This window comes from Coregonus lavaretus, assembly GCF_964263955.1.
Source record: "Coregonus lavaretus genome assembly, chromosome: 22".
NCBI lineage: Eukaryota > Metazoa > Chordata > Actinopteri > Salmoniformes > Salmonidae > Coregonus > Coregonus lavaretus.
In genome coordinates this window covers 21,745,097-21,765,177 of record NC_140009.1, presented here as the reverse complement: position 1 = coordinate 21,765,177, position 20,081 = coordinate 21,745,097, and the positions used below count along the sequence as shown (strand labels likewise).

At 41.5% G+C, this 20,081-nt stretch overlaps 1 protein-coding gene across 3 annotated transcripts; it reads left to right on the top strand.

The window, feature by feature from the left end:
- Nucleotides 1-1,224: 1,224 nt before the first annotated feature.
- LOC311150365 (bile acid receptor-like) lies at nucleotides 1,225-18,494 on the top strand. Of its 3 annotated transcripts, XM_084187798.1 has the most exons (12): nucleotides 1,260-1,309; nucleotides 5,931-5,970; nucleotides 11,559-11,700; nucleotides 13,339-13,707; nucleotides 13,934-14,074; nucleotides 14,421-14,551; nucleotides 15,485-15,583; nucleotides 15,698-15,797; nucleotides 16,028-16,144; nucleotides 17,204-17,296; nucleotides 17,681-17,794; nucleotides 17,990-18,494. In XM_084187798.1, exons 3-12 carry the CDS (start codon nucleotides 11,604-11,606, stop codon nucleotides 18,205-18,207), a joined length of 1,479 nt encoding a protein of 492 aa, XP_084043924.1. In that variant the 5' UTR covers nucleotides 1,260-1,309; nucleotides 5,931-5,970; nucleotides 11,559-11,603; the 3' UTR covers nucleotides 18,208-18,494. The 3 variants fall into 3 exon arrangements, with proteins under 3 accessions (XP_084043925.1, XP_084043924.1, XP_084043926.1); XM_084187799.1 differs by lacking the exon at nucleotides 5,931-5,970 and having other exon boundaries at nucleotides 1,225-1,309; XM_084187800.1 differs by lacking the exon at nucleotides 1,260-1,309 and having other exon boundaries at nucleotides 5,533-5,970; nucleotides 17,993-18,494.
- Nucleotides 18,495-20,081: the final 1,587 nt, after the last annotated feature.

Genomic DNA, 20,081 nt, shown 5'->3' with positions numbered 1-20,081 from the left:
ACACACACACACACACACACACACACACACACACACACACACACACACACACACACACACACACACACACACACACACACACACACACATTCTCCCTCATAAACGTACACACATATAAGTGACATTGAGGGCCCACCCAGCGAGGGAGGAAAGGTCAGAACAAAACTATCCCGATGGGTTCTATAAGGAGATGAACCCTGTGGGGGGCTGATCTCATGCAGTGACAGTAAGGGAGTAGGAGTGTGTGTGTGCGTGTAGTTGTAGTCGGTTGTGAAACAGTGGCAAAGAGGTTGTGTTCCTAGGCAGTCCCAGGGCTTCTTACGGAGGGCAGCAGGAAGAGCCAGTGATAGCGGGCCATCATCCATCACCAGGATGAACAAGAGGCTGTTTATAAACACACAATGCTGGGAATGTCTTAATGAGCCTGCTCTCTCTCACTGCAGGGCCAGAGCCCACACCATCACACACATTCCCCTCCGCTCTGCATCCTGGGTGCTCCGCATACTTCATATATATCCCTCTATGCTCTCTAGTTTTACATAATGCAATTAATTGAGGGAGGTATCAACTAATGTTTAAGATTTCACCTCATGGAGTAGGCCAAAGCAAGGTGTGCATCCTCTCAGGAAAGTGTGATGCTTTCACTTGATCTAAATTGTAAGGTTTGCCTACAGTGACCTTTGTAGCACAGCACAGTAGTAGGTGTCTATATTTCTTTGCAGGCATTATTCCGTTCAATAAATGACTGATCATATTTGGTAAAATAATCGCATACATTACACAGTCTATATAATAACCTTATACACTATATATGCCATTTATTTAGCAGACGCTTTTATCCAAAGCGTCATTTTACGTATGGATGGTCCCGGGAATCAAACCAACTACCCTGGCGTTACAAGTGCCATGCTCGACCAACTGAGCTACAAAGGACCACTATAATAACATATTGCATAGATACCTGTGCAAAATCTACTCTGAGAGCCCCTTGTCTTCTTGAAAGACATCCATGGTATCTAATACCCTAATCCACCTCATACAATGTTTCTGATGTTGTGTCCTAAGCAAGGTCATGTGCATGAGTGAGTGACTGCCTCTTGATTGAGAGGGAAAGTTATTGTTTGTACTTTGTGTGTGTGTGTGTCTGTGTGTGTGAGAGCGTGTGCGAGCGTGTGTGTTTGTACGAGTGCATGTTCATGTTTGGCAAGTGTAGGATGCCAGAGGCTGGACTGCAGTCAACATTACAAATGTAAGGGGAGGAAAAATCAAGAGGCTATCATAAGTCAACACACGAGGAGAAGACCCACTGGTGAGCTCATATCACTCTTTTTAATACATTTTACTCGATGGGGAGTATATTTATAATTTTCTGACCTGTTAAAAAGGTTTTTATTTCAATATGATCTGTTATTCAAACTCTGCTATGGACTGTGTATTTGAAAAAATGTGTTTTACCATCATGTTCCCCAACTCCACTAGAATGTGATGTCTTGTTAATGTGAAGAGGTTTAGCTGTCGTACTTCTCCTGAGTAACCTGCTACCTGATGGATGAAGTGCTAAGGCGCCATAGTGCATCTTATCTTACAGACTTACAGAGAAACAGAGATTTAAGAAGTTTTAACAGTGTGCTTTGGAAGGCTAATCAACTCCAACTAAGTCTTGATGAATTCTCTAATGATTTATTAACAACTAAGTCTACAGATTTGTTTTACACATTAGTGATGCACGCATTGAGGAACTGAAATAGGATAGGTTAGAGAGGTTTGGTGGTTACACTTTGACTTTTTAAAAGATTTTTGCCACAATGTCGAGCCAGTGTTTTGACTTGATTCTGTGTCCGTTCAGTCATGACAACAGTATCCAAACTTGTTTGTGAAAGTTTTTAAGACCTAATGTTACAAACAAGTAATGGATAAGGAAAATTAAGTTGGTGGGCTTGCATCTACAGTACGTAGGGGGGGGGGGGGGGGGGGGACTAAAATCTTGATTCTGTGGAATCCATTTGAGAGAGAAACGTTTCTGAAAACGGCAGTTGTACTATAGAGGAAATGGCTCAAGCTTTCTAAAACGACAACAGTGCCCTACATTTAGCTGAAATCAAAGACTTTCATTGTGAATATTATGTTAGTATGTTCAGAATCTATTATAAACTGTTTGGATCTAGTTAGGGTGAACATGTAATGTCCTAAGCAGGCATTTACAGTGCATTGCAAAAGTATTCATCCCCCTTGGCGTTTTTCCTATTTTGTTGCATTACAACCTGTAATTTAAATTGATTTTTATTTGGATTTCATGTAATGGACATACACAAAATAGTCCAAATTGGTGAAGTGAAATGGAAAAAATAACTTGTTTAAATTATTTTTTTTTTATTACGGAAAAGAGGTGCGTGCATATGTATTCACCCCCTTTGCTATGAAGCCCCTAAATAAGATCTGGTGCAACCAATTACCTTCAGAAGTCACAGAATTAGTTAAATAAAGTCCACCTGTGTGCAATCTAAGTGTCACATGATCTGTCACATGATCTCAGTATATACAGTGGGGAGAACAAGTATTTGATACACTGCCAATTTTGCAGATTTTCCTACTTACAAAGCATGTAGAGGTCTGTAATTTTTATCATAGGTACACTTCAACTGTGAGAGACGGAATCTAAAAAAAATCCAGAAAATCACATTGTATGATTTTTAAGTAATTAATTTGCATTTTATTGCATGACATAAGTATTTGATCACCTACCAACCAGTAAGAATTCCGGCTCTCACAGACCTGTAAGTTTTTCTTTAAGAAGCCCTCCTGTTCCCCACTCATTACCTGTATTAACTGCACCTGTTTGAACTCATTACCTGTATAAAAGACACCTGTCCACACACTCAATCAAACAGACTCCAACCTCTCCACAATGGCCAAGACCAGAGAGCTGTGTAAGGACATCAGGGATAAAATTGTAGACCTGCACAAGGCTGGGATGGGCTACAGGACAATAGGCAAGCAGCTTGGTGAGAAGGCAACAACTGTTGGCTCAATTATTAGAAAATGGAAGAAGTTCAAGATGACGGTCAATCACCCTCGGTCTGGGGCTCCATGCAAGATCTCACCTCGTGGGGCATCAATGATCATGAGGAAGGTGAGGGATCAGCCCAGAACTACACGGCAGGACCTGGTCAATGACCTGAAGAGAGCTGGGACCACAGTCTCAAAGAAAACCATTAGTAACACACTACGCCGTCATGGATTAAAATCCTGCAGCGCACGCAAGGTCCCCCTGCTCAAGCCAGCGCGTGTCCAGGCCTGTCTGAAGTTTGCCAATGACCATCTGGATGATCCAGAGGAGGAATGGGAGAAGGTAATGTGGTCTGATGAGACAAAAATTTAGCTTTTTGGTCTAAACTCCACTCGCTGTGTTTGGAGGAAGAAGAAGGATGAGTATAACCTCAAGAACACCATCCCAACTGTGAAGCATGGAGGTGGAAACATCATTCTTTGGGGATGCTTTTCTGCAAAGGGGCAGGACGACTGCACCGTATTGAGGGGAGGATGGATGGGGCCATGTATCGCGAGATCTTGGCCAACAACCTCCTTCCCTCAGTAAGAGCATGAAGATGGGTCGTGGCTGGGTCTTCCAGCATGACAACGACCCAAAACACACAGCCAGGGCAACTAAGGAGTGGCTCCGTAAGAAGCATCTCAAGGTCCTGGAGTGGCCTAGCCAGTCTCCAGACCTGAACCCAACAGAAAATCTTTGGAGGGAGCTGAAAGTCCGTATTGTCCAGCGACAGCCCCGAAACCTGAAGGATCTGGAGAAGGTCTGTATGGAGGAGTGGGCCAAAATCCCTGCTGCAGTGTGTGCAAACCTGGTCAAGACCTACAGGAAACATATGATCTCTGTAATTGCAAACAAAGGTTTCTGTACCAAATATTAAGTTCTGCTTTTCTGATGTATCAAATACTTATGTCATGCAATAAAATGCAAATTAATTACTTAAAAATCATACAATGTGATTTTCTGGATTTTTGTTTTAGATTACGTCTCTCACAGTTGAAGTGTACCTATGATAAAAATTACAGACCTCTACATGCTTTGTAAGTAGGAAAACCTGCAAAATCGGCAGTGTATCAAATACTTGTTCTCCCCACTGTATACACCTGTTCTGAAAGGCCCCAGTTATGCACGCTCAAGTTTTCAGTTTTTTTGTCTTATTTCATGTTTGTTTCACAATAAAAAAGATTTTGCATTTTCAAAGTGGTAGGCATGTTGTGTAAATCAAATGATACGAACCCCCCAAAAATCAATTTTAATTCGAAGTTGTAAGACAACAAAATAGGAAAAATGCCAAGGGGGGTGAATACTTTCGCAAGCCACTGTATGTTCCTTTTTACATTTCACAACAGTCTAGTCAATGCGCATTAACTGTAGTAACATTTAGAGTATTTACAAGTATTTACAAATCATGTGCTGTAAATCCCCCCCCCTATTTTAGCACTGGACTTTAACCACAAATCCATCCCCTGGCCCTCCCTGCAAGGCCACCCTAATCTAAGTGTCAGTTTCCTGTTTAAATCAGTAAACACTGTGCTATCTGAGTCTGGCTACCAGCAAACAGCGTGCAGCGATAAAGAGCCAAGCTGGGAAGATGTGCTGGAGGTTTAGAGAAAGAGAGAGATTTATTGTGTGCTTACAGCCTTCAGTCCAAACGTCGAGTGAATCAAGGGTAATGTGTTTATCCCACCCTTACCCCTCTCCTCCTCCTCCTCCTCCTCCTCCTCCCCGTACTCCTCCTCCTCCTCCTCCTCCTCCTCCTCCTCCTCCTCCTCCAGAAAGCTTCCCTTGGGGATGTGCAACATGCTCAGGCCCTTGTCCAACAAAGTGACAACTGGGCCACACTAGAAGATCCATGGCCACATGTATACACTCCAAGAAATTGTTCCCATCACTCATTGTGATCAGGGAAATGAATGAATGCGCAGCCACATCCACTCTCGTGTACGCGTTCCCTTCATTATCGTGCTCTCTCACTATCTTGGAGGTAGAGTACAGTATAAGGCATAGCAAGGGCTTGTTTTGACGGATATGTGAAGACATAACTAATGCAACAGTATACATGACAGAGGAATATAACAACAGAAGCCTCTCCTGGGATTTGTTAATGTAATTGTACAATGACAAAGAGAATCAAACAAATGTAATAATGACATAATGTATTTGGCATTTCTCTCAATCAGGGAACTTAGCTAGTCAGTTGTGCCTAGGTATCAGATAGAGTGAGATTAGATGGATCCAAAGATGACACAATGTTTTTTAAAGTTTTTTTTAGGGGGTAGATCAGCTTTAATATTGCAGATAGATTGTAACTTCCATCAATGTAATTGTGTACATCACTTCCAATCCCCCATATGGTTTTTTTCTCGCAAATATATATATATATATATATATATATATATATATATATATATATATATATATATATATATACACACTAACGTTCAAAAGCAATTTTTTTGTCCATTAAAATAACATCAAATTGATCACAGTGTAGACATTGTTAATGTTGTAAATGGCTATTGTAGCTGGAAACGGCTGATTTTTAGCTCCAGATACTCAACTAGTCTCAAGAAGGCCCGTTTTATTGCTTCTTTAATCAGCACAACAGTTTTCAGCTGTGCTAACATAATTGCAAAAGGGTTTTCTAATGATCAATTAGCCTTTTAAAATGATAAACTTGGATTAGCAAACACAACGTGCCATTGGTACACAGGACTGATGGTTGCTGATAATGGGCCTCTGTACGCCTATGTAGATATTCCATTAAAAATATGCCGTTTCCAGCTACAATAGCCATTTACAACATTAACAATGTCTACACTGTATTTCTGATCAATTTGATGTTATTTTAATGGACAAACAAATTGCTTTTCTTTCTTTTCAGATCACCCAGTAGTGCTATCTGCATGCAGGGTTAGCTCCAGGTAAATATTGCAATCCTTTAGCCATTCCTGGACCTGTGTCCAAAAACAAGCTACAAATGGACAGTACCAAAACAAATGATCTAAAGATTCTGTCTTTTCGCAGCAAAATCTGCAGAGCTGGGAAGATTGTATCCCCCATATAAATAGCATTCTATGGTAGCAAGAATTTTGTATAATAATTGAAATTGAAAAATTCTAAGTTTTGAAACCGGCGTCATTTTGCGTATCAGTTCATAAACACTATGCCATGGAATCGGTACGTCAAAAATCTCTTCCCAACTATTTTGCAATCTACAGTGAGGGAAAAAAGTATGTCAAAAATGTTATAAATTGATTTGCATTTTAATGAGGGAAATAAGTATTTGACCCCTCTGCAAAACATTACTTAGTACTTGGTGGCAAAACCCTTGTTGGCAATCACAGAGGTCAGACGTTTCTTGTAGTTGGCCACCAGGTTTGCACACATCTCAGGAGGGATTTTGTTCCACTCCTCTTTGCAGATCTTCTCCAAGTCATTAAGGTTTCGAGGCTGACGTTTGGCAACTCGAACCTTCAGCTCCCTCCACAGATTGTCTATGGGATTAAGGTCTGGAGACTGGCTAGGCCACTCCAGGACCTTAATGTGCTTCTTTTTGAGCCACTCCTTTGTTGCCTTGGCCATGTGTTTTGGGTCATTGTCATGCTGGAATACCCATCCACAACCCATTTTCAATGCCCTGCCTGAGGGAAGGAGGTTCTCACCCAAGATTTGACGGTACATGGCCCCGTCCATCGTCCCTTTGATGCGGTGAAGTTGTCCTGTCCCCTTAGCAGAAAAACACCCCCAAAGCATAATGTTTCCACCTCCATGTTTTACGGTGGGGATGGTGTTCTTGGGGTCATAGGCAGCATTCCTCCTCCTCCAAACACGGCGAGTTGAGTTGATGCCAAAGAGCTTGATTTTGGTCTCATCTGACCACAACACTTTCACTCAGTTCTCCTCTGAATCATTCAGATGTTCATTGGCAAACTTCAGACGGCCCTGTATATGTGCTTTCTTGAGCAGGGGGACCTTGCGGGCGCTGCAGGATTTCAGTCCTTCACGGCGTAGTGTGTTACCAATTGTTTTCTTGGTTACTATGGTCCCAGCTGCCTTGAGATCGTTGACAGGATCCTCCCGTGTAGTTCTGGGCTGATTCCTCACCGTTCTCATGATCATTGCAACTCCACAAGGTGAGATCTTGCATGGAGCCCTAGGCCGAGGGAGATTGACAGTTCTTTTGTGTTTCTTCCATTTGCGAATAATCGCATCAACTGTTGTCACCTTCTCACCAAGCTGCTTGGCGATGATCTTGTAGCCCATTCCAGCCTTGTGTAGGTCTACAATCTTGTCCCTGACATCCTTGGAGAGCTCTTTGGTCTTGGCCATGGTGGAGAGTTTGGAATCTGTTTGATTGATTGCTTCTGTGGACAGGTGTCTTTTATACAGGTAACAAGTTGAGATTAGGAGCACTCCCTTTAAGAGTGCGCTCCTAATCTCAGCTCGTTACCTGTATAAAAGACACCTGGGAGGCAGAAATCTTTCTGATTGAGAGGGGGTCAAATACTTATTTCCCTCATTAAAATGCAAATCAATTTATAACATTTTTTACATGCGTTTTTCTGGATTTTTTTGTTGTTATTCTGTCTCTCACTGTTCAAATAAACATACCATTAAAATTATAGACTGATAATTTATTTGTCAGTGGGCAAACGTACAAAATCAGTAGGGGATCAAATACTTTTTTCCCTCACTGTTTATGGGACGACTGGCAATCCTTTGGTCCTTAAATGAAACTGGTATACTTTTTTATTTATCACAATTTTCTTTAACCAATTATGTTCTTTAATGCATGGCCGACAGACAAGTTCCTTACTTTTTCCCCCTTCCACTTTCCTCGTCCATTTTTGCGGTAATGCTGCAATTATTTGGTTGTAATTTTGGGTAGAGCAGACATTTCCATATGTTTTTGTTAGCTGCATTTGCAACATAACTCCACCAGTCCTACCTATGATATCATCTATGAAGATTATACCTTTTTTAAACATTGTTTAAAAAAAACAATTTTTTTTTTACAATTAGTATAGAGTTTAACCACAATATTTGTTGCATGATTTGTTCTGCCTTTTCTGGAGGATTAAATTGAAATTGCAACCAACTTTCTATGGGTTGTTTTAGAAATAGTAATATTTGGGAGATTATTTCCTTTTCAAATAACTGAAAGTGAGAGTTTATAATTTGAATAAAGGGAAAAAGGCCATTCTTGAATATTGGGTGAGACAATCTTACTAATTTACTAGAGAACCAGTTCGGATTTAAGTATAACTTTTGTATGACTGAAGCTTTTAGTGATAGGTCTAATGCTTTAATATTTAATCATTTCTGTCCTCCGAATTCATATTCATTATGTAAATAGGCCCGTTTAATTTTGTTTGGCTTGCTGTTCAAAATAAAATGGAACATATTTTTCTCATATAATTAAAAAAACTGTTCGCTAGGCGTAGGCAAATAAGCAAATAGGTAAACTGGGATAATACTAAAGAGTTAATCAGGGTGATTTTTCCACAAATTTACAGGTATTTACCTTTCCATGGTTGCAAGATCTTATCTATTTTTGCTAACTTTCTATTAAAATTTATTGGAGTGAGATAATTTATTTCATTTGGGATATGTATTCCGAGTACATCCGCATCACCATCAGACCATTTTATTGGTAAACTACATGGTAATGTAAAATTTTTATTTTTTAGTGATCCAATAAGTAATATAGTACATTTATCATAATTTGGTTGTAATCCAGAGAGGTTAGAAAATGTATCTAGATCCTCTATGAGGCTGTGGAGGGATTCTAGTTGTGGATTTAAAAGAAAACATGAATCATCAGCATACAATGACACAATGTTAATGTGAGGTTGCTTTGTTTGCTTCAAAAGTAGCAGAGCACCTACTCTGGATTTTTTTTAACCCCTTTTTCTTGATATCCAATTGGTAGTTGCAGTCTTGTCCCATCGCTGCCACTCCCGTACGGACTCAGGAAAGGTCGAGAGCCATGCGTCCTCCGAAACACCACCCTGCCCCGCACTGCTCGCTTAACCCGGAAGCCAGCCACACCAATGTGTTGGAGGAAACACCGTACAACTGGCGACAGTGTCAGCGTGCATGCGCCTGGCCGCCACAGGAGTCGCTAGAGCGCGATGGGATAAGGACATTCCAGCCGGCCAAACTCCCTAACCCGGCCAATTGTGCGTCGCCTCATGGGTCTCCCAGTCGTTGCGGGCTGTGACACAGTCTGGGATCGAACCCGAATCTGTAGTGACACCTCAAGCACTGCAGTGCCTTAGACCGCTGCGACACTCGGGAGGCCCCACTCTGGATATTTGCTGTGTTTGAAGAGTATATTGTTCCAAACAATATGTAAAAAAAAATTTGGGCTAAATCAAAAAGGGTGCTTTTGAGATATTAATATTAATATTTTTTATGTTGAATAAAGTAATGTGAACATTTCTATTTCAGAATCTAGACATACTCCATATTTTAGAGCATAATAACACCAAGATGTCTGTATCATGTGCAGTTCAGGAATCATATAGTCTTACAAGAGGCATGTATAGGTCTAAAAAGGGTCTAAAATATTTTTGGGCCTTCCTGGCGTGGAATCAGCCATTAGAGAAGAACAGAGGACTGCATGCCCGATCATGAATTAGTGAAACATAACTAAATAGTCACCATAACTATGATCACTGTTATTACTCCATGTTATGCATTTGTGCATACTGTATATGCATCCTACCTACAGTGTACCTTGTCATTTGCACTGCTTTGTCAGCATAGATGCTCAGCACGTGGGATAGATAATTTAATTAAATGCTGCTCGATGGTCGGCTTGGTTCACACACAGGCCAGTGTAATTAGACAGTTGAGGAATGAGGTCAGGGTGGGAAGGACACCATTAGTTCTCTAGAATCATGCTGCATGTCAAACCCCATCAGGGAGAGGTTAGGGCAAATCTAGGGTCTCTCTCTCTCTCTCGCCAGGGCTCGACTCGACCCAGTCAACTCGAATTTCCCAAACTCAAAACCTGCCTAGTGTCAAATATTAACTGCAACACAAACAAAGCAAACAGAATCTGAGTAAACACTCCCTGGGGGCTCCAAAGATGAGCTATCTGTCACACACACTCTTACAACACACACACACACAACACACACCCACACACACACAGTGGTGGAAAAAGTACTCAAATTCTCATACTTGAGTAAAAGTTAACATACCTTAATAGAAAATGACTCAAGTAAAAGTGAAAGTCACCCAGTAAAATACTACTTGAGTAAAAGTCTAAAAGTATTTGGTTTTAAATATACTTAAGTATCAAAAGTAAAAGTAAAAGTACGAATAATTAAAAATTCCTTATATTAAGCAAACAAGACGGCACAATTTTCTTGTATTTTTTATTTACGGATAGCCAGGGGCACATGCCAACACTTAGACATCATTTAAAAACAAAGCATTTGTGTTTAGTGAGTCCACCAGATCAGAGGCAGTAGGGATGACCAGGGATGTTCTCTTGATAATTGTGCAAATTGGACCATTTGCTGTACTGCTAAGCATTCAAAATGTAATGTGTACTTTTGTGTGTCAGGGAAAATGTATGGAGTAAAAAGTACATAATTTTCTTTAGGAATGTAGTGAAGTAAAAGTAAAAGTTGTCCAAACATATATATAGCAAAGTAAAGTACAGATACCCCCCCCCCCCCAAAAAGACTTATGTATTACTTTAAAGTATTTTTACTTAAGTACTTTACACCACTGCGTACACACTTATCCACGTACATTTACTCTCAGACACACACACAACACACTCATACACATGCACACGCACACACTCTTGTGTTCACATGCACACTCAAACAAACAAGCATGCATACGGCTGTGCGTGCACACCCACATACACAATACCTACCCAGGAAGAGTAACTACAGCATACTAATAGTACATAGTGTAGATGGGGAAGAGTATTAAAGGTATCAAGATGTTTATGGAAAATATAATAAATACAATACAGATTGACCACAGGTCATGTCCAGTTCTGTTGGTACAGAGACAAGATAGCGGTGAGTTGCCAGCTACAGCTAACTCATTGATCCCCCTCTGTGAACTCCTGGTCCGTGGTGGGGTGGGATCCATCCACCCAGGCCAAACCTGAGCTCCCCACCAGGGACAGGCCCCCATACGTCAGGACCTCTCTCTTCCCTCTGAACTCCCAGCCAGGACAGCTGTTTGGACATGAGTCCAATCTCTCTCTTCTTCTCACACACTCCTCGCTGTCCCTCGTCTCCCCCTGATGCCTCCCAGAGGAGCAGAGATCCATCGCACTGCCACAGACTTCAGCTGCACGCCTCCACTGTGGCTAACAGTAACCTTTAGTTTTGCATCTCAGAGGGTAGCTTAAAATAGGCAATGATATCACAGCTAGGAGACTGAGGAGACCTGTCGCCAGCATGGATATAAAGAAATGTTTGGAGAGTTGCAGATTCCTCAGATGTGTGATTCTCTGTGTGTGTGTCGATAGATTAAACGGGTGTTCCTAGAGACTGACTGTGTATCAGCTATCCAGATGAGAGAGTGGAGTGAGTCGGAGATGACCATGTCTGCCGGGGGTTACCTCTCTGCCTCTGATGGATACGGCATCACCGAGCCTCTGCAGTACTACGGTGAGGGACTCTTTTTATCTGAACTCTAGTCCGATTTGATGGTGTGCTGATCCAAACACAATGTATCCTGATACATACTCTGTAATTGTATGGTGATGACCTAATCAAATCAAAATGTCATGATTATACATTTATATTTCATTTACATTATATGTTTATGCTTCCTTTGTTCTGCTTTAGTTTGTGTGTTGCTTTTTTGTTAAAATTTGTAGTGCCATAGGCCTGTAGATTAGATGGGGAGACTTGCAAGAATACACACAGTGTGGGTGTAACCTATACATTTCTAAACAACTGTCTTTATAAAAAAATGAAATTGAATGGAAAAATACTTACAAGAATGGGCTGCTAGCCTGCCACATATCCAGTACACAGGATGTTAGCTAACAAAGAATTTGCATTGGAACGAGGGCCTATTTATAATGGTTGCAGTGGAGTGTTGTGACCTAACCCTAATTATGAGGGTTCTTCAGATTGTGGTCCTCTCCTCTCATGGCTGAGGGGTGGATATGATATGGCTGTATAATGGGGGGTAGCGTTAGTGTGCGTGGGACGGAGGGAGGGAGGCCAGGGTGTTTACATAGGGCTGAAACGGTTTACAAACAGAGCTCACCACAGCGTTGTCACGCAAGCACAAGCTCAGTACTGGCCTCCATCCTCGCCAGGACAGGAAACATCTGGGAGACGCAGAGGAGAGACGGGATGAGTGAGGAAAGTGGTGATGGAGAGAGAGAAGGATGGAGGGGAGGAAAAATAGAGAGTCAAGGTTCTAGAATAGAGGGGGTGAGGTGGGTTGTGGCTGAGGATAGGGTGAGTGTTGTTGTTCAGAAAGGAAGGGTCATAGGTTGGATTCTAGAGGTCATTGTGGTGTTCAGTACATGTCAAGACATCTTAAGAGCTCATAGCTATGGATGACTATTCAGGCTGATATTGTATGAAGACACTCGATATGCGCCTGAGTACAATGTAACTTATACATCCCGTAGTATTGATGCATTTTGAGAAAGGATGGACCTTAATCATTAGATTATTTTGTGTTTAAAATAAGAAATCTTTCACTATTTCAGTTCCTATCTGAACTAATAAAACGCTAAGAGACTCAGCTTATGGAAGTGGATCCTTCTGATCAGAGTGACTGATGTTAGGGCTGATCTGTGACCAGTGGTGACACGTTCCCTCTGTGGAGACGGGACTTGAATTTGCTAAATGCTTCACAGCTCCACCGCCCCCCCCCGCTACGCTCACAAGACATCATCAGACACCAATCTACGAGGCAATAAAATACTGAATGAAACTCTATAAAAAATATTTGAATCATAAATGACCATGTAACCTCTCAGCTGCATCCTGTTTCCACAGTCCAAACTGATTCACAAGGTCTTGCTCAGACATTTTTTTATTACGTCCCACAGGACCAATAAAAGACATGCATGAATCACGTAAGATGGTGGACAAGGATCACATTCTTGTGATGCACTTTGACTTGAAACTAGTGTGACTGGGATAATGGCTCTGGTGGACCCTCTTGGCTAGCCACTAGACATTCCCAGGTCCACCCCTGTGGGGCACGTAAACTTAACCGGTGGGTCCAGGACCAAAACACCAAATCCATTTATTTTGTGTTGTTTCCCCATCACACAGATGTGCTGGGGGACCCTTTGGGCTACCCTTTCCAGGAGCCAGACCTACAGGGCCTATCCTTCAGCCAGCAGCAGTACAGCCCCATCAATGTGCAGTTCTCCGTCTACGGACCTCCATCCTCCCAGCCCTTCCACCCACCCTACACCCACCCCTACAGCCCCCACTGCCTGGACACTCCCTGCGAGCCCAGCCCAGAGCCCCAGTGTGGAGGCCTGGGGAAGGGGCAAGGTGGGGGAGGTCTGCCCCTGGTCAAGAGGACCAGGCTGGGTCTGGGAGGAAGGGTGAGGGGCCAGGATGAGCTGTGTGTGGTGTGTGGGGACAAAGCCTCTGGCTACCACTACAACGCCCTCACCTGTGAAGGCTGCAAAGGTAGGGGAGGCAGTGTTTTCGTCAAAGTTTACAACAACATTTCGGGGGTCAACCTGAAAGTTTTATCACAGAGCCCGCTACTTCCGATATCTGGCTGAATATGGGGTTTGAATTTAAATTAAAAAACGTCTTTATCTGGAATAACTTTAATTGAAATGGACCCCAACTACAGGTGGTTGCTACTCCAACCCATAATCTCTATCATTACTGTACTCCTGTGTTTCAGGTTTCTTCCGAAGGAGTGTGACGAAGAAAGCAGTGTACCGGTGTAAAAGCGGTGGAGGCTGTGAGATGGACATGTACATGCGGAGAAAGTGCCAAGACTGCCGCCTGCGGAAATGTCGTGCTGTGGGCATGCTGGCCGAATGTGAGGGGAACATACCATATCAAAAAGGCTGTAGGGATATTTGAAACTATATTTGACTGAAAGCAATGTCAATAATTTGAAGAGAGGCAGAGTAAGCTAACAATAAGATCAAGAATCTTGACCAGTGACCATATCTCCAATTTATAGCCAGGCAGACTTAATTTAACTGCTAAGACAACCAAAATACCTTGGACAGGGATCCCTTGGAAAAATGTGTATGATCTCAATACCCTTGTGTAAATAAAGGATAAATAAATATAATATATTTGCCTATGTGAGTCTGGCAGAGGCGGTTGTGTTGCCAGGTTTGCCTATGTGAGTCTGACAGAGGCAATTGTGTTGCCAGGTCTGCTGACGGAGGTGCAGTGCCAATCCAAGAGGCTGAGGAAGGGGACCAAGCACAGAGGAGGAGGGCCTGAGGAGGAGGAGAACATGGGGAGCAGGAGCGTCAGCTCCACCAGCAGGTTACCAGGACAGGTACATCACTTTCTCCTCTCCTCCTACATTCAAACCTTCTCATCTAGTTTTCTGACCTTCGCTATTGTGTTAACTTTCTTGGATATTCTGAATGGGGAGGACATTGTAGCTTGGCGTTTTTGAAAGATACCCCAAGATCATATTATTTGTCCCAAGCAAATATCCAAGGGTCTAGATAGTTACAGACCCTTGGATAATCATCTTGTTGGATGGATTGTAACAATGGAGAACCGCAGATCTCTTCCTCAAATCCCAAGTTAACTTACTTTGGTTCATAGGTGGCCCTCTCCCAGATCACTTTCTTGGATTTCCTGTTTAAGTTCTGGGACCATCAGGGGGCATGTCCCAGATCAAATTTTTCGGACATTGCATAGGCCTCTTAATAGTAGGCTGGACCAATAGTCTGTAACACTTTTGACTGATTTCTTATGGGGGTGCCCTGTAATACGACCCTACTCCAAGTCAGAATGGTCCCACTGGACAAACACTGGTTGAATCAACGTTGTTTCCGCTTAATTACAACCAAAACATTAAATGTGATGATGATAAATCAGCGTGGAAAACTGGGGCATATTTATTACAGAAACCGTTTACTGTTTAAGAACCAAATGGAAGCAAACAGAGCAAAACAAGAGTTTCTATTGGACAAATTCAGGTAGGTCCCTCCCCGTTTAGTTTCTTTTGCTTCTGTTTAAGAAACATTTTGCAACAGAATCGGCATAATGAATACGCCCCAGATTGGATTTGCAAAAAGTCATCAACGTAAGGGAATTTCATTTTTTTTCGCCCAACTTTTAACCTAAATCCAATAATTTTTTACAACTCCACCAAATGTAAATCAAAGCTAGACGTTGAACTGACATCTGTGCCCAGTGGGGTAATTTCACTCAGCAATCAAATTATCTGTTTGTAATGCATTTCTTCCTGTAACAGATGGTGTCTGCAAATTTGTCAGTAGAACAGAAGCTTGTTTTGGACAGGATGGTGGAGGCTCATCGGCAGTACAGGGCGCAGGACACTGCACACTGTAGGGTGGGTCGCTGATTAGAATAGTAATTCTGCTGTCAATGGATTGAGATTTTAAAGTTATGTTGTCATTTTTCTACCTTCTCATTGAGAGCTTATTCAGGCAGTTCTTTTCTGCAGGTGTTTGATTGGACTTGTACAGAGGTTGGTGGAGACAGACTAACGGACATGGCATGCCCTCCCTCTCAGAGGCTGCTGCAGTTTGCCAAGAGTGTACCTGGTCAGTTGGGCCGCACCTCATACATAAGCTTCCTCTCCTTTCTTGTTTCTGCACTGATATGAATAAACGACAGGTAAAATGGAAAGCAAATACCTGCTAAGCTTACACCATGTTGCTTTCCCTGACCATATGTTTTCATATCAAAACCAGCCCTGTTTCTCTCTCTGTGGTCACTCTGCATCTGATACCTCCTGCAGTATTAACTAATCTAGTGTCTGGTGTCCGTGTAGGCTTTGAGCTCCTGGACTGCTCGGACCAGACCACCCTCCTCTCTAGTTCCTCTGTGGAAGTCATGTTTCTGCTCTCAGCTCAGCAGTTCACCCAAAACCCAGCAGACTCTAGCCCAGGTATTGACACCACCACACCACCATGAGGTTTGCGGGTGTCTGACTCATTTGTCCTGGCTCCATTTCAGCCTGCTACACAGTAAAATTGCAAGAGTTAATTCAACTCCCATGGAGTAACATTCAACACAATTTTGGGGTTTACGGTTCCACCCCCATTTTGAGTGAAAACCACCCTGGTCATGGGGTAAATTAAAAAAATAGAGTACATATCAATTAAATAGAGTACATATCCAATCACATTCAACTCTTAGAGTTGATTAAATGTAACTACATGCCATTTCACACTTTCTGTGTTTTAAATTAACAACCAACTCCATCAGAGTACATTACTCTAGCAGTTCACTACCTTTTAACACTGTAGGGTGTAAACCCTTATTTGCATATTTCCCGGTGTGCCTTTCGAGTGAATGATCACATTATGCTGGCTTGCTAAGTGATGTCTAGTTCCTATTGGAATCCATTCAGAGCGAGGCTATCCAACAATTTGATATTTTCATCACCAGTCAACCTGCATTCAGAATGATTGTCAGAGTAAAGAATTAGTATATTTGAGAACACCTAGAACTTCAACACTGTGAATATAACACTTCTTGCAGTGTACTCATTTCATTTCATTTCATTTCAGTCATTTAGCAGACGCTCTTATCCAGAGCGACTTACAGGAGCAATTAGGGTTAAGTGCCTTGCTCAAGGGCACATCGACAGATTTTTCACCTAGTCGGCTCGGGGATTAGAACCAGTGACCTTTCGGTTACTGGCACAACGCTCTTAACCACTAAGCTACCTACTCCAAAGAAGTGTAAGGGGGCTGTGGATACTCCATAGATATCAATCCCTGTCTCTGGTTATTCTTAATGAAGTAAAAAGTACACATCCAAATGAACACCAGTTATTACTCCAGGGAGCGAATCACTCTGTTGAGGGTTAAGATAACTCCAGTGAACACTATGATGCCAACTCTCCTTGATTTACTGTGTACTGAAGAGGTAGGGGCTAGGGATGGAAATGGAACCTGGCCGATTATGCCAGAGAGCTCATTGTTTTATTTTATTTTACAAGCACTACAACCTTTCAACCTCTCAACTCATCATTGGCTGAAAACCTTAGAGTACAAGGAAAACATTCATAGTGGGACTGGCCCTGTAAACTCAGGTAAGTCACACTGTCCTATCTAGACACAGTATACTCACCACCATAGTATCCCCTATTACGAGCTTTATTTACAGTACTATTTGAAGAGAGGTTAAAGGGATAAGATCGTTTTAGTTTATTTTATGTTTTAGCCTATTTTCCACTAGTATTGTTACAGGCTTTAAAACTCCTAGCCCGAGAATCTGGACTTTGATAAATAACAAACTAACTAACTTAAAAACTGTTTGGATGAAACCACAACACCCCAGGTGAGTCGAAAATATGCTAAAACTTCTAAATTTAAAGATGTTAAAATGAAGTAAGCGTACAGTGGGGAAATAAGGGAAATGGGGTTTTGTCCTGTTTCCTTCCATGTTGAGTCTTAGCTAGTGTGTCTGTGTGCAGGAGTCAATGAGGACTTGCTAGGACCGGTGCTCAACTTCTTCCACAGCATGGCTGCACTGGGAGTGACTGAGGCTGAATATGCCCTGCTCACTGCTACAGCACTGCTATGCTCAGGTGACTGGCTCTCTATGCCTGACACATTACTGTATGAAAGGCTAAATGTATTTGTTAATTTATTTTAAATACATATAACACAAGATGTTTAGTTGATAAAGACACATTTTCCTCCAAGAGTGTCTGAATATCTCCTCTAGCTTGGCTAGATGGTGACGACCAACTCTATGTCGTTCTGTCATCTGTCTCTGTTAGCAGACGAAGTGTTGCTGCGGGCGGTGGCGTGTGTGGAGAGCTTACAGGAGCTGACCCTGGAGCTTCTTTCCAGGGTGTGTGGAGCCCGGTGTGGAGCCCAGGGCCCTCAGGGAGCCCAGCGCTTCGCTCGCCTGATGGGGAGACTCACAGAGCTGCGCACGCTACGACACAACCACCTCACCCGGCTCCGACAGCAGCTCTGGGACAGTCAGCCCTGAGACAGACACTGAGTATGAAGAACAGAGAGACAGAGATACGAACAAATAGTAAAAATAATCTACATTTTGGCTTAATATTGAATGTTTTATCAAGTTTGTACCAAACAATTTAAGGTAACACTATTGGCCATTTAGTATTATTATGTTTATAATGAAAAATACCAATACCATTCTTCTAAGTGATTGTTTTTTACTGTAAAGTTTGAATCACCGACCAGTATTAAACCAATGTGAGTTTTGTTATATGGAAAACACAGATTAAGGTATTAAAAAAGTATTTTATCATACCTTGGCAGTCATCCTGTTTGTGTTGTTTTCAAGGTGAAGCGGAATCGACCACCTGGTCATTATACTGCCATACAGTGCTCTGGTAGGTCTGTTACACTGTGTTCTCTTGGAGTTTAAAGAGGAAGTTTACTAAAATATAAATGTTCATGATTTTACACTTACCTAGGATGTTGTGGGCTGACAGTAATAGCTTGGCAGACTATTGCAAAACAGCATTGGTATCAATAGTGGCTCACATCAGAAAATAATTGAATACACCTTACAGATACCTCAGTCGTCCAACTTCTATTGTAACCCCATCACTCCCTAAGAACATACACTGTGACATAAGGAATTATTTATCATGGTTGCTGACATAAAAACTTTCAGAAGGCTTTAATAAGTGCTCCACAAAGCTGGGAGACATCCTATTTGCAACATTCAAAAAGCTATAATGTTCTTAAAACAATGTAGTGTAGAAGCGTAAGTAAAATGTAAAAGTCAAGATATATTCAATGGATATTGTTCTGATATCTATCTGTGCCCCTGTGAAAGCTGTCACTAGTGACCACGGTTGACGGCAGTAAAGCATAGTCGGGTAGAAATACATAAAATACACTCTGATATTGTTTGATAGATTCTAAAGTACATCAAGTAATCATTTCCTTTTAATTTTGTGTTATGAGATCTATTCAAAAACAAAAATAAAGAGAATACACAGGGATTAATAAAATAATCATTTAAATAAATTCCTTTAATCTTTATGCACAACTTAATATTTGGAATCCTCAGTTAAGTTGTCCCCTCTGTTCATGGTGGTGTCCAAATGAATAACTTAATTCAAGACATATCTACATGAAGAGAAGAACCAAAACCATGAGTACTACTTTAATTTGTGACTTTGTTTTAATAGCAGATGTACTATTTTGTTACCTTTTTGTGTTTTGAAGTTGTTGTATGTGTTTATAAATGTATTTGTATAGTTATATTTCTTTTTTTCTTTTTCAAGACATACACAACACATGTAAACACAGAAAAGGGAAAAAAAAGGACATGACCAGAAGGAGTATAGAAAAACAGGAATACAAGGAGACAAATACAGCAGTTAAGCGAACAAACAATACATACAAACATACATCATACATACATACATGGATAGATAAAGCTAATCAATGAAGCATCATTAACTGGAATATAATAATTGTAGTAGTAATTGCAGTAGTAATAACAACAGTAATAATTTGAACAATAATATTGTTAAAAAGCGGAATGAATTAACCCCATTTCACTTTCCATTGAGTCTTTCATCATTTCAATCAAAAGGAAAATAATCAATTCCAGTTCATTCTTGTCTCTACTACACCAATCACTCCTCTATTGCGTGCCTAGATATACATTTCCAAAGTGTCTTTATCAGAGTCTGGTGGGGTTAGCATCGTTGGATTGTGGAGCTTTCTGAGAGGATTTGTGCAGGCTAAAAGCAGTGGCTGTGGGGGGAAAGGTGGGGCAACGAAACAATCCATAAAACCATTGGTCTATACAATGTCATTTCCAGGTAATACTTTCTCTTTCCGTGTCCAGTTCATCTTCATTCCCTCTTTGTTGGG

What these genes read in the sequence shown, in the direction of transcription:
- LOC311150365 (XM_084187799.1), top strand. Translation starts at nt 11,604, where the DNA reads ATGAGAGAGTGGAGTGAGTCGGAGATGACCATGTCTGCCGGGGGTTAC. An exon ending in TGTGGGCATGCTGGCCGAAT is followed by an intron (nt 14,075 to 14,420) that starts GTGAGGGGAACA and finishes TTGTGTTGCCAG; the next exon opens with GTCTGCTGACGGAGGTGCAG. An exon ending in CCAGCAGGTTACCAGGACAG is followed by an intron (nt 14,552 to 15,484) that starts GTACATCACTTT and finishes TTCCTGTAACAG; the next exon opens with ATGGTGTCTGCAAATTTGTC.